This window comes from Coturnix japonica, unplaced genomic scaffold, assembly GCF_054131305.1.
Source record: "Coturnix japonica strain WE unplaced genomic scaffold, WE-NBRP24 Scf078, whole genome shotgun sequence".
NCBI lineage: Eukaryota > Metazoa > Chordata > Aves > Galliformes > Phasianidae > Coturnix > Coturnix japonica.
In genome coordinates this window covers 482,873-493,123 of record NW_028188981.1, presented here as the reverse complement: position 1 = coordinate 493,123, position 10,251 = coordinate 482,873, and the positions used below count along the sequence as shown (strand labels likewise).

General features: G+C 57.0%; 1 protein-coding gene across 1 annotated transcript; it reads left to right on the top strand.

The window, feature by feature from the left end:
• The first annotated feature begins 751 nt into the window (after window positions 1–751).
• LOC146751551 (uncharacterized) lies at window positions 752–8,878 on the top strand. The gene is made up of 8 exons (XM_085534212.1): window positions 752–811; window positions 1,011–1,152; window positions 1,423–1,494; window positions 1,868–1,966; window positions 2,149–2,256; window positions 2,632–2,694; window positions 3,331–3,475; window positions 3,628–8,878. Exons 1-8 carry the CDS (start codon window positions 752–754, stop codon window positions 8,876–8,878), a joined length of 5,940 nt encoding a protein of 1,979 aa, XP_085390338.1.
• The last annotated feature ends 1,373 nt before the right edge of the window (window positions 8,879–10,251 follow it).

The following is a 10,251-nucleotide window of genomic DNA, read 5'->3' as shown; positions in this document are numbered from 1 at the left end:
ATTCAGGTACTTACGATACTTTGTGCCTTAAAGGCCATACACAGATCAGTTGCAAGTAGTTCTTTACTTGTAGAGTTGTCACATTTCAGTGGGAAGGCAGCCCTTGCCACTCTTTGGAGGAGAGAACCTATGCCTTTGCTGTTCAGGCCATATCATTCCCAACCTGCTGCCAGTCCTTGCAGGTCACTGTAGAAAAGCTAGGTCTCAGTGGGCAGTGGAAGCTCTCCTGTTGGCTTTGTCTCCATACATCAGATCTCCTCAGTAAGAAAACCCAAATGTTCTCCCATTCTGTCTCTGAGGATTGTTTCACGTGGCCTGGAGAGTATCTGAAAAGCTGCTGAGTGCCAGGCTCCAAGCCACCCTGGACATTCTGTAGCTTTGGCAATCACAGCCTGAGTCTCCCATCCCATTACCTGACCACTCCCCAGTCACTAAGGACTGCATTGGCACTGCAACATGCAGTGGGAACATCTCTCCTCTGTTCTTGATTTTAGATGATGATGTTGGAGCTCCTTCTCCAGGTGATTGGGTGGATACTGATTTTGTGCCTCAGGGGAAACCCAGAGGTAAGTTGTGAGTGTCTGTTTCCTTGAAGGCAGAAAAATTAGTGCTGTAATAGTTTATTCAGGTACTTATGACTCTTTGTGCCTTAAAGGCTGTACACAGATCAACTGTGAGTAGCTCTTTACTTGGAGAATTGTCACATTTCAGTGGGAAGGCAGCCCTTGCCACTCTTTGGAGGAGAGAACCTATGCCTTTGCTGTTCAGGCCATATCATTCCCCAACCTGCTGCCAGTCCATGCAGGTCACTGTAGAAAAGCTAGGCCTCAGTGGGCAGTGGAAGCTCTCCTGTTGGCTTTGTCTCCATACATCAGATCTCCTCAGTAAGAAAACCCAAATGTTCTCCCATTCTGTCTCTGAGGATTGTTCCACGTGGCCTGGAGAGTATCTGCAAAGCTGCTGAGTGCCAGCCAACTGCCCACCTGGCCCCTCTGCAACTTTCAATCCAGGTCTGGGTGCCACATTGTCACCTGCGCCCCTTCCAGTCACTGCAGGTCCCTAAGGAAGAGATCACAACACACAATGGGAACGTTTCTCATCGCTGCTTGATTACAGCTGTGCCTATAAGCAGTGCCTTGCCAAAGCCTCAGTGTAATCTGGTCCATAGGCCTCAGGGCAATCTCATAGCAAAGAGCCTTTAGATCTTCCCTTTCTCTTTCCACCCCCTTCTTTTCTTCAGACAGTTCCACACACAGTTCCTTCTTGGACTGGTGTGCTGCTGTTGCAGGCACCCAGCAACTATTTGCCAGATGCTGCAGTGTAGTGGGGAGAGAAGAGTGCTGTGGAGCAGTGCAGTCACTCCAGTTAAACCACCATCCGGCCACATTTGACAGGAGCTGCTCTCTCTGTGTTTGTTCACAGGTGTGGGTAGAGTTGGATGGGATCCAGCTTCCGTGCTGAGCTCCTGGACAGAAGCCCCAGCAACTCCTAAGGGTATGCCATGAGTTTTTGCTTCCTTTGAGAGATGCCAGCTCACAGGCCTAATGTCAGCCAGGCATGTTTGCAGGTGTGAGTGAGAACACACACCTGTGTGCATGTGCCCTGTCCTCGCATGACCCCCTGGCACCATCTGCTCTTCAGCGATTCTGTTACGCGGTTCTGCAGGTTGCAGTGTGTGATGGATAGTTCTCATTCTTTGGGTGCTGAAGTGCCTCCAGGGAAGGCCATGTCAAATACTTGGCTGCCTCCTGTGCTGGAGCTCCATAGGAATCCCAGGAGTGGCTGCTGTCTTTATTGACTTTGCTGAAAAGACTACTCAGTTCAATACCTTGTTTGTCTGAAATTTATCTTCATACTTTCTGTTAAGGTCCTGCGAGACAGAAAGAGTTGTTGCAAAGAAGAAGAAGCTATCCGCAGAGGCTGTCCCATATGCTAAAGAAAATCATGACGGAGAAGGCAGCACATGGTGGGTGTATTTCTGTCTGTTCTCTGAAAGACTTGGGAAGCCGAGTTTCTAGATGTATATACATGGAGCAACTGTAGTGTGCACAGCAGGAAAGGATGGATCAGAGCCTTGCTGTGGTGATGCCCCTGTGTCTGAATTGCCAGTTACTTACAGTCCTACTCTCTCTTACCTCCATTCTAAAGAGACCCATGGAAAGCCTGTGCATAGGGATGCATTTCAGCAAGGCAGCCGTAGCACACTGCCCGTCCCTCTGAGAGAAAGAGAGGCCATGCACACAACTGGCACTCCAGGTAAGGGCCGCTCATAGGGCTCCGTGGCCATGGTTAGAGGTTGCTTCCCTCCCACTGCACCCAGTTCCCAGGGACTTAGGAACTTTGTCCTTTTGGGAACAAGGCCACCAAAACCACATTCAGCAGATGGTGAGAGGGAATAGAACCCTTCAGCGTACCTCCCTCACACAGTCCCTGCATTCCAGAGCTTGCTGTGCCTCCTTTGAGGCTCCAGGCACACCAGCAGCCCGGAGCGGGGTCCATCCTGCAAACTGAGGTCCAGAGAGATGCGCTGACTCACAGACGGGACAATGGCATAGAGGGAGCCTCCTTGTCCTTCTGCCTCCTCTGTGCCTGCACCATGCTGAGACTTTGCCTTTCTCTCATTCTTCACAGTGCTGTCAGAGTCCCAGGAAGCCCACCACAACTGGATCGATGGTCTTTTTCAGAGGAATCCAGGTAAGCAACGATCTGGCAGGAGTTGATAAGCTCCTGAAAACTAGGAGCGTGTAATTCATGCCCGTGCCAAGGGGAAGGAGAAGGGAAGAGGCAGGTTCAGGTGCCTGCTGAGGGGCCCTCGAGGAGTGGGGAGCTCAGGGCAGCACTCCCTGCCTGACACAGCAGTGGTTCTTGTCCATGTCACTCATAGCAGCAACTGATTAAACAGATCCACATGCTCTCCTTCTGCTCTAATGAGTTTTGTTTAGTCAGGCAACGTGTCCCAAAGTGTCACAGTGTATCTGCCTGCAGCAGCACTACCCAGCCTCACAAGGCAAGGGTAGATCAGTGCAAAAGAAAGCACAGAGCATGATGGAGAAGAAGGAGCAAATCAGTGTTCCAGATCTTCCTGGACCATGGCAGAGCCAGAGCATAACCAAAGCTGAGAGGCAAAATAGAGACTCCAGAGTGCCTCGATGTGCAGTGCCTTTGGGAGTTCCCTTTGCTTCCCCTGGAAACGGGGAAACATTGCAGCCTGAGGATTTTCACTTGTTCCAGGAGGCCAACAAAATGAAAAAGAATTGTGTAGCAATGTCAGACCTCCTTGAGATTGCCATTAAGACATAAGACACAGCAATGACCACATTGTTCCTCCAGGTGTGGATGGTGAAGGACGTGCAAACACCAAGAAAGTTAAAAATGCACAGAAGTACTACCTGGACATTACTATAGCCATCTCAGTTACCCTATCGGTAGTGATGGTTCTGTGCTGTCTTATTTGGTGGTGGAGGAACAGAAAGCAGTGAGTTGTTCTTTACCCCCACCCTCATCACTGTTAGATGTTTTAATTGGGTTCAGCACATTCTTACTGCTGGGCCCAAGACAGGCTGGGCGCTCTGTGAGGAAGCAGAGCAGGGGCTCTCCTGTGCCCTCATCATGTTCCTCTCTCCACAGGCAACAATCTGAAGATGAGGAAGCCCAGGATGATACCAGCAGCTACAGCTCAGAGTCAGATGAACAGCCTGCCTACCTTGAGAGGCCTGACAGACAAACAGACAGGCCAGATGGCAGCAGGGCTCAGCTGCCCACACCTCGTCCACCGCCCCCCACCAGACTGGGCTCCATGGAAGTGGGGATTTCTGACAGGTGCAGCAGTCCCCAGAACAAACGGGCATCAACGCCGCCCCCCCGTCCTCCTCCACCATCCTTTGGGGGACAGAAAGAACCCGCCCAGGCTGAAGGCTTGCAGTCATCGGCCAGCACTGAAAAAACAGCTGACAGGCAGATGACCGACAGGCCCAGCAGCCACTGGCCCCACCGGGCATCAACGCCACCCCCCCGTCCCTCACCACCATCCACTGGGGGACAGAAAGAACCTGCCCAGGGTGAAGGCTTGCAGTCATCGGCCAGCACTGAAAAAACAGCTGACAGGCAGATGAGCGACAGGCCCAGCAGCCCCTGGCCCCACCAGGCATCAACACCACCCCCCCGTCCCCCACCACCATCCATTGGGGGACAGAAAGAACCTGCCCGGGGTGAAGGCTTGCAGTCATCAGCCAGCATTGAAGAAACAGCTGACAGGCAGATGAGCGACAGGCCCAGCAGACCCCGGTCACACCGGGCATCAATGCCGCCCCCCCATCCCCCACCACCATCCTACAGGGGGCAGGAGCGGTCCCCCCAGGGTGTCAGCTCAGGGGCATCAGACACCCCAGAAACCACTGCCAGGGGGAAACAGACCAGGCCCAGCAGCCCCAAGCCCCCCCCAGCACCACCTCTGCCCTCTGCTCTACCATCCTTCAAGGTACGGCAGAGGAGTCCCAAACCACCCTCCCCTCCCAGGCTGCTCTCCCCCTCCCGTCCATCAGCCTTTAGGAGGTGGGAGCAGCCCCCCCAGGGTGTCAGCTCAGGGGCATCAGACACCCCAAAAACATCTGCCAGGGGCAAACAGACCAGGCCCAGCAGCCCCAAGCCCCCTGCAGCACCACCTCTGCCCTCCTCTCCATCATCCATCAAGGGACGGCAGTGGAGCCCCATGCCCCCCTCCCCTCCCAGGCTGCTCTCGCCCTCCCATCCATCAGCATTTAGGAGGTGGGAGCGGCCCCCTCAGGGTGTCGGGTCAGGGGCATCAGACACCCCAAAAACCACTGCTAGGGGCAAACAGACCGGGCCCAGCATCCCCAAGCCCCACTCAGCACCACCTCTGCCCTCCTCTCTATCGTCCATCAAGGGACAGCAGTGGACCCCCAAGCCCACGGCCCCTCCCAGGCTGCTCTCCCCCTCCCGTCCATCAGCCTTTAGGAGGTGGGAGCAGCCCCCCCAGGGTGTCAGCTCAGGGGCATCAGACACCCCAAAAACAACTGCCAGGGGCAAACAGACCAGCCCCAGCAGCCACAAGCCCCCCTCAGCACCACCTCTGCCCTCGTCTTTATCATTCTTCAAGGTACAGCAGAGGAGTCCCAAAGCCCCCTCCCCTCCCAGGCTGCTCTCCCCCTCCCATCCATCAGCATTTAGGAGGTGGGAGGAGCCCCCTCAGGGTGTCGGCTCAGGCGCATCAGACACCCGGAAAACATCTGCCAGGGGCAAACAGACCAGGCCCAGCAGCCCCAGGCCCCCTGCAGCACCACCTCTGCCCTCCTCTCCATCATCCATCAAGGGACGGCAGTGGAGCCCCATGCCCCCCTCCCCTCCCAGGCTGCTCTCCCCCTCCCATCCATCAGCATTTAGGAGGTGGGAGCGGCCCCCTCAGGGTGTTAGCTCAGGGGCATCAGACACCCCAGAAAACACTGCCAGGGGCAAACAGACCGGGCCCAGCACTCCCAAGCCCCACCCAGCACCACCTCTGCCCTCCTCTCTATCGTCCATCAAGGGACAGCAGTGGACCCCCAAGCCCCCGGCCCCTCCCAGGCTGCTCTCCCCCTCCCGTCCATCAGCCTTTAGGAGGTGGGAGCAGCCCCCCCAGGGTGTCAGCTCAGGGCCATCAGACACCCCAAAAACAACTGCCAGGGGCAAACAGACCAGCCCCAGCAGCCACAAGCCCCCCTCAGCACCACCTCTGCCCTCGTCTTTATCATTCTTCAAGGTACAGCAGAGGAGTCCCAAAGCCCCCTCCCCTCCCAGGCTGCTCTCCCCCTCCCATCCATCAGCATTTAGGAGGTGGGAGCAGCCCCCTCAGGGTGTCGGCTCAGGGGCATCAGACACCCGGAAAACATCTGCCAGGGGCAAACGGACCAGGCCCAGCAGCCCCAAGCCCCCTGCAGCACCACCTCTGCCCTCCTCTCCATCATCCATCAAGGGACGGCAGTGGAGCCCCATGCCCCCCTCCCCTCCCAGGCTGCTCTCCCCCTCCCATCCATCAGCATTTAGGAGGTGGGAGCGGCCCCCTCAGGGTGTCGGGTCAGGGGCATCAGACACCCCAAAAACCACTGCTAGGGGCAAACAGACCGGGCCCAGCATCCCCAAGCCCCACCCAGCACCACCTCTGCCCTCCTCTCTATCGTCCATCAAGGGACAGCAGTGGACCCCCAAGCCCCCGGCCCCTCCCAGGCTGCTCTCCCCCTCCCGTCCATCAGCCTTTAGGAGGTGGGAGCAGCCCCCCCAGGGTGTCAGCTCAGGGGCATCAGACACCCCAAAAACAACTGCCAGGGGCAAACAGACCAGCCCCAGCAGCCACAAGCCCCCCTCAGCACCACCTCTGCCCTCGTCTTTATCATTCTTCAAGGTACAGCAGAGGAGTCCCAAAGCCCCCTCCCCTCCCAGGCTGCTCTCCCCCTCCCATCCATCAGCATTTAGGAGGTGGGAGGAGCTCCCTCAGGGTGTCGGCTCAGGGGCATCAGACACCCGGAAAACATCTGCCAGGGGCAAACAGACCAGGCCCAGCAGCCACAAGCCCCCTGCAGCACCACCTCTGCCCTCCTCTCCATCATCCATCAAGGGACGGCAGTGGAGCCCCATGCCCCCCTCCCCTCCCAGGCTGCTCTCCCCCTCCCATCCATCAGCATTTAGGAGGTGGGAGCAGCCCCCTCAGGGTGTCGGGTCAGGGGCATCAGACACCCCAAAAACCACTGCTAGGGGCAAACAGACCGGGCCCAGCATCCCCAAGCCCCACTCAGCACCACCTCTGCCCTCCTCTCTATCGTCCATCAAGGGACAGCAGTGGACCCCCAAGCCCCCGGCCCCTCCCAGGCTGCTCTCCCCCTCCCGTCCATCAGCCTTTAGGAGGTGGGAGCAGCCCCCCCTGGGTGTCAGCTCAGGGGCATCAGACACCCCAAAAACAACTGCCAGGGGCAAACAGACCAGCCCCAGCAGCCACAAGCCCCCCTCAGCACCACCTCTGCCCTCGTCTTTATCATTCTTCAAGGTACAGCAGAGGAGTCCCAAAGCCCCCTCCCCTCCCAGGCTGCTCTCCCCCTCCCATCCATCAGCATTTAGGAGGTGGGAGCAGCCCCCTCAGGGTGTCGGCTCAGGGGCATCAGACACCCGGAAAACATCTGCCAGGGGCAAACAGACCAGGCCCAGCAGCCACAAGCCCCCTGCAGCACCACCTCTGCCCTCCTCTCCATCATCCATCAAGGGACGGCAGTGGAGCCCCATGCCCCCCTCCCCTCCCAGGCTGCTCTCCCCCTCCCATCCATCAGCATTTAGGAGGTGGGAGTGGCCCCCTCAGGGTGTCGGGTCAGGGGCATCAGACACCCCAAAAACCACTGCTAGGGGCAAACAGACCGGGCCCAGCATCCCCAAGCCCCACCCAGCACCACCTCTGCCCTCCTCTCTATCGTCCATCAAGGGACAGCAGTGGACCCCCAAGCCCCCGGCCCCTCCCAGGCTGCTCTCCCCCTCCCGTCCATCAGCCTTTAGGAGGTGGGAGCAGCCCCCCCAGGGTGTCAGCTCAGGGGCATCAGACACCCCAAAAACAACTGCCAGGGGCAAACAGACCAGCCCCAGCAGCCACAGGCCCCCCTCAGCACCACCTCTGCCCTCGTCTTTATCATTCTTCAAGGTACAGCAGAGGAGTCCCAAAGCCCCCTCCCCTCCCAGGCTGCTCTCCCCCTCCCATCCATCAGCATTTAGGAGGTGGGAGCAGCCCCCTCAGGGTGTCGGCTCAGGGGCATCAGACACCCGGAAAACATCTGCCAGGGGCAAACAGACCAGGCCCAGCAGCCACAAGCCCCCTGCAGCACCACCTCTGCCCTCCTCTCCATCATCCATCAAGGGACGGCAGTGGAGCCCCATGCCCCCCTCCCCTCCCAGGCTGCTCTCCCCCTCCCATCCATCAGCATTTAGGAGGTGGGAGTGGCCCCCTCAGGGTGTCGGGTCAGGGGCATCAGACACCCCAAAAACCACTGCTAGGGGCAAACAGACCGGGCCCAGCATCCCCAAGCCCCACCCAGCACCACCTCTGCCCTCCTCTCTATCGTCCATCAAGGGACAGCAGTGGACCCCCAAGCCCCCGGCCCCTCCCAGGCTGCTCTCCCCCTCCCGTCCATCAGCCTTTAGGAGGTGGGAGCAGCCCCCCCAGGGTGTCAGCTCAGGGGCATCAGACACCCCAAAAACAACTGCCAGGGGCAAACAGACCAGCCCCAGCAGCCACAAGCCCCCCTCAGCACCACCTCTGCCCTCGTCTTTATCATTCTTCAAGGTACAGCAGAGGAGTCCCAAAGCCCCCTCCCCTCCCAGGCTGCTCTCCCCCTCCCATCCATCAGCATTTAGGAGGTGGGAGCAGCCCCCTCAGGGTGTCGGCTCAGGGGCATCAGACACCCGGAAAACATCTGCCAGGGGCAAACAGACCAGGCCCAGCAGCCACAAGCCCCCTGCAGCACCACCTCTGCCCTCCTCTCCATCATCCATCAAGGGACGGCAGTGGAGCCCCATGCCCCCCTCCCCTCCCAGGCTGCTCTCCCCCTCCCATCCATCAGCATTTAGGAGGTGGGAGCAGCCCCCTCAGGGTGTCGGGTCAGGGGCATCAGACACCCCAAAAACCACTGCTAGGGGCAAACAGACCGGGCCCAGCATCCCCAAGCCCCACCCAGCACCACCTCTGCCCTCCTCTCTATCGTCCATCAAGGGACAGCAGTGGACCCCCAAGCCCCCGGCCCCTCCCAGGCTTCTCTTCCCCTCCCGTCCATCAGCATTTAGGAGGTGGGAGCAGCCCCCCAGCGTGTCAGTTCAGGGGCATCAGACACCTGGAAAACATCTGCCAGGGTAAAACAGAGCAGGCCCAGCAGCCCCCAGCCCCCCCCAGCACCACCTCTGCCCTCTCACTCCTCCATCCATCAGGAGGTGAGAGCACCCCCAGTGTGTGGATTTTCGGGCACCATCTGACATCCACAGAAAAACTGCCGTCATCAACCTGATTTTTCCAGGATCCACACTACCTATAAATTATAATAATAATAATAATTAATAAAAATATAATAATATATAATAATACCACAGTTGTTCATTTACTGTTGTCATGTCATTACCTGACCCACTACCAGATCTTGCATGTTACCTGGCATTGGCAGACAGCGATAATGCGAGTGGGAATGGCTTTAAACTCTAAGTGTGGAAACTGAGGTACATGCGTAGACGAAATTCCTCCCCCACAGGCAATGAGACCCTGGCCCAGGCTGCCCAGAGGCTGTGGATGCCCTAAAGCCCATCTCAGGCAGGGGACGAGGGTGGGAGTACATGATGCAAAAGCGCCACTGCTTCTGCATAAGGTTTACCAGACAGCAGGCACCCTCCTGCTCTGACTAGTAGGCAATAATCTGCTTTGCAATTAGAACTAAGCAAGAACTACTAGCACATTTTCTTCCTCCTCCATTTCATTTTGCTTTGTGGGCTGGCCTGACAATCTCAAAGCGGAGAGAGACAGTGCTGTAAACCTCGTACACCTGCTGTCACTGCTCACTCTGTGACAGCAGTCACTTTATCAGAGGCACAGTCCATTGTGCTACCACCCCGCAACTCCTCTCCAGCACCTGCCCAAGGTCACTGATTTCTGAGGATCCTCCACAGGGTGCAACATTCCTGTTTCCTCACAGCAGGAGCTACAGCCACAAACAATGCAGACGACAGTCAGCAACTGTAAAAGTATTTCAGTACTCTGCAAGAGGAAAGAGTGCTCCTGTTCCGACAGCTTCCTTAAGCAGCCCACTACTGAAATGGTTTTTGGGGTTCCTTTGAGCAACTGCTAAGGACAAAGGTGGTCACAGCAGCTGTTTATACATTAACTGGGAGAGAGGGCTCTTTCTTTTCCATCTTTATTACACCTCTGTATGGGAAATTGGTAATCACAGCCTGAACCTCTGATTAATCAGCTGAGACGAGTGTCGGGTCAGCTGTTGGAGCACAGGTGAGAGTAATGGAGCTGTGCTCCCAGAAGGGGTAGAGCTTGACTCCACCCCCTCTAGACCTCATTTAAGGGCTGACCACCACTAAGGCAGCATCTTTTGTTGATTGCTCCCTGGTGGAGATTGCCTCAGTATTTCCCAGTGAAGGCATGCATATTGGTCAGTTTTTCCTCTTAAATAACCTTTTGAATATCTGTTACCTCTATTAACTGCCTTAAATCAGGCAGAAATCAGGTCAAAT

Excerpts from the sequence above, each read along its gene's own strand:
- LOC146751551 (XM_085534212.1), top strand. The coding sequence starts at position 752 with ATGCCTTTGCTGTTCAGGCCATATCATTCCCCAACCTGCTGCCAGTCC. Across the intron at positions 1,153-1,422 it reads TGCCTTGCCAAAGCCTCAGT|GTGTGGGTAGAGTTGGATGG; the intron begins GTAATCTGGTCC and ends GTTTGTTCACAG. Across the intron at positions 2,257-2,631 it reads GCACACAACTGGCACTCCAG|TGCTGTCAGAGTCCCAGGAA; the intron begins GTAAGGGCCGCT and ends CATTCTTCACAG.